The following is a 1,247-nucleotide window of genomic DNA, read 5'->3' as shown; positions in this document are numbered from 1 at the left end:
GGCTTCTGTACAGAGACACAAGGGGTGGGTGGTGCTAAAAGAGGTGCTCCTAGGAAGTCAGCATTTCCTTCTTCCCAAACCTTGGCAGTGGCATCAGATTTTACCCTGCCTTTGGAAGAGCACACGGGACACACTCCTCAATCCCAGTCACCAGTTTCTCGGTCTGTTCCATAATCCAGTCTACTGTCATTTTCTTAAAAGGACCCTATGTTTAGCCTAACAACATAACACAGTTTCTGAAAATCTCTCTCCCTCCTTCGCAGACTACTTACCCGTATCGATGACGACCCACATCCCGGATGAGTCTCTCGGAGAGGTAGGCGCCAATACGGTCTAGTTTTTCCGGAGCTGAGAGGGCATAGAAGGTCAGCTTCTCCATGTTGGTTTTCACCAGGCCATCCTACAAGAGAAGACAGTTCACACTCACTGTGGCCATACCAGGGCTAGGCGAGTTCAAGTCTAGAGGGAAATAATAATTTAATTTAATCAGCATTTACAGAGTGCCCATTATGCACATGCCAGACAACACGTGGGTTTCAGGGGCACACAGGTGATTAAAACATAGTTCCTGCCCTCCAGAAACTCACAATCTAGCCCAAAGTGTGCTAGTTATACATAAGAATAGTAAATGATATAAATGTATATATACATGTGCATGTGTGTGGATATGTGTGTACACATATGTGTATACACACATGAATGTATACATGCATATGTGTGGGTGTGTGTATATATACATATGAGTGTATGTGTGTGAGGGTGTATGAATGAATGACAGGCTTCATTAAAAGCGACTCAGAATTAAAACGTGCTGGATATCCGGCACCAAGACGTGCACAGGAAGAAGGCAGCTCTGCAGCAATTAGGGAATTCTCCAGAGGATGCTGGAAACAAGATCCTCTCCCTGCCCATCAAGAAGAGGCCGCTGATTCCCAGAGAGCAAGTCAAGTTACATCAGGTCCTGAGGTTTCTCAGCCCACAACCCGTAAAGCAGCCTGACGGCGGAGGGGGAGCTTGGAAGCCAAGGAGCCAGGCCTCCCACGGTCCCTGCTCCCCCAGACACTGGCAGACACTGGCAGGAGCCAGGAAAGACACGGGCTCCTGAGCAAAACCAAGACAGGAGAGTGCTCACACTAAACAGCAGGGAAATGTCACCACCCAGAGAGTCGGCAGCTCAGGAACCTTCACCCAGAGAGGCATGCGTGAGAAAGATGTCTCAGTTGGACAGTAATGGCCAAAAGCAGGCC

At 48.5% G+C, this 1,247-nt stretch overlaps 1 protein-coding gene across 1 annotated transcript in view; it reads right to left on the bottom strand.

The window, feature by feature from the left end:
• Positions 1 to 394, bottom strand: part of EFR3B (EFR3 homolog B (S. cerevisiae)) — a 44,609-nt gene extending 44,215 nt beyond the window's left edge. The window contains exon 1 of the mRNA XM_012652430.1: positions 273 to 394. Within this exon, the coding sequence (XP_012507884.1) occupies positions 273 to 379 (107 nt within the window). The 5' untranslated portion in view covers positions 380 to 394. The remainder of the gene's footprint in view (positions 1 to 272) is intronic.
• Positions 395 to 1,247: the final 853 nt, after the last annotated feature.

This window comes from Propithecus coquereli, unplaced genomic scaffold, assembly GCF_000956105.1.
Source record: "Propithecus coquereli isolate 6110/MARCELLA unplaced genomic scaffold, Pcoq_1.0 Scaffold39, whole genome shotgun sequence".
In the NCBI taxonomy this organism is placed as follows: Eukaryota; Metazoa; Chordata; class Mammalia; order Primates; family Indriidae; genus Propithecus; species Propithecus coquereli.
This window is presented reverse-complemented; position numbering and strand designations above follow the sequence as displayed.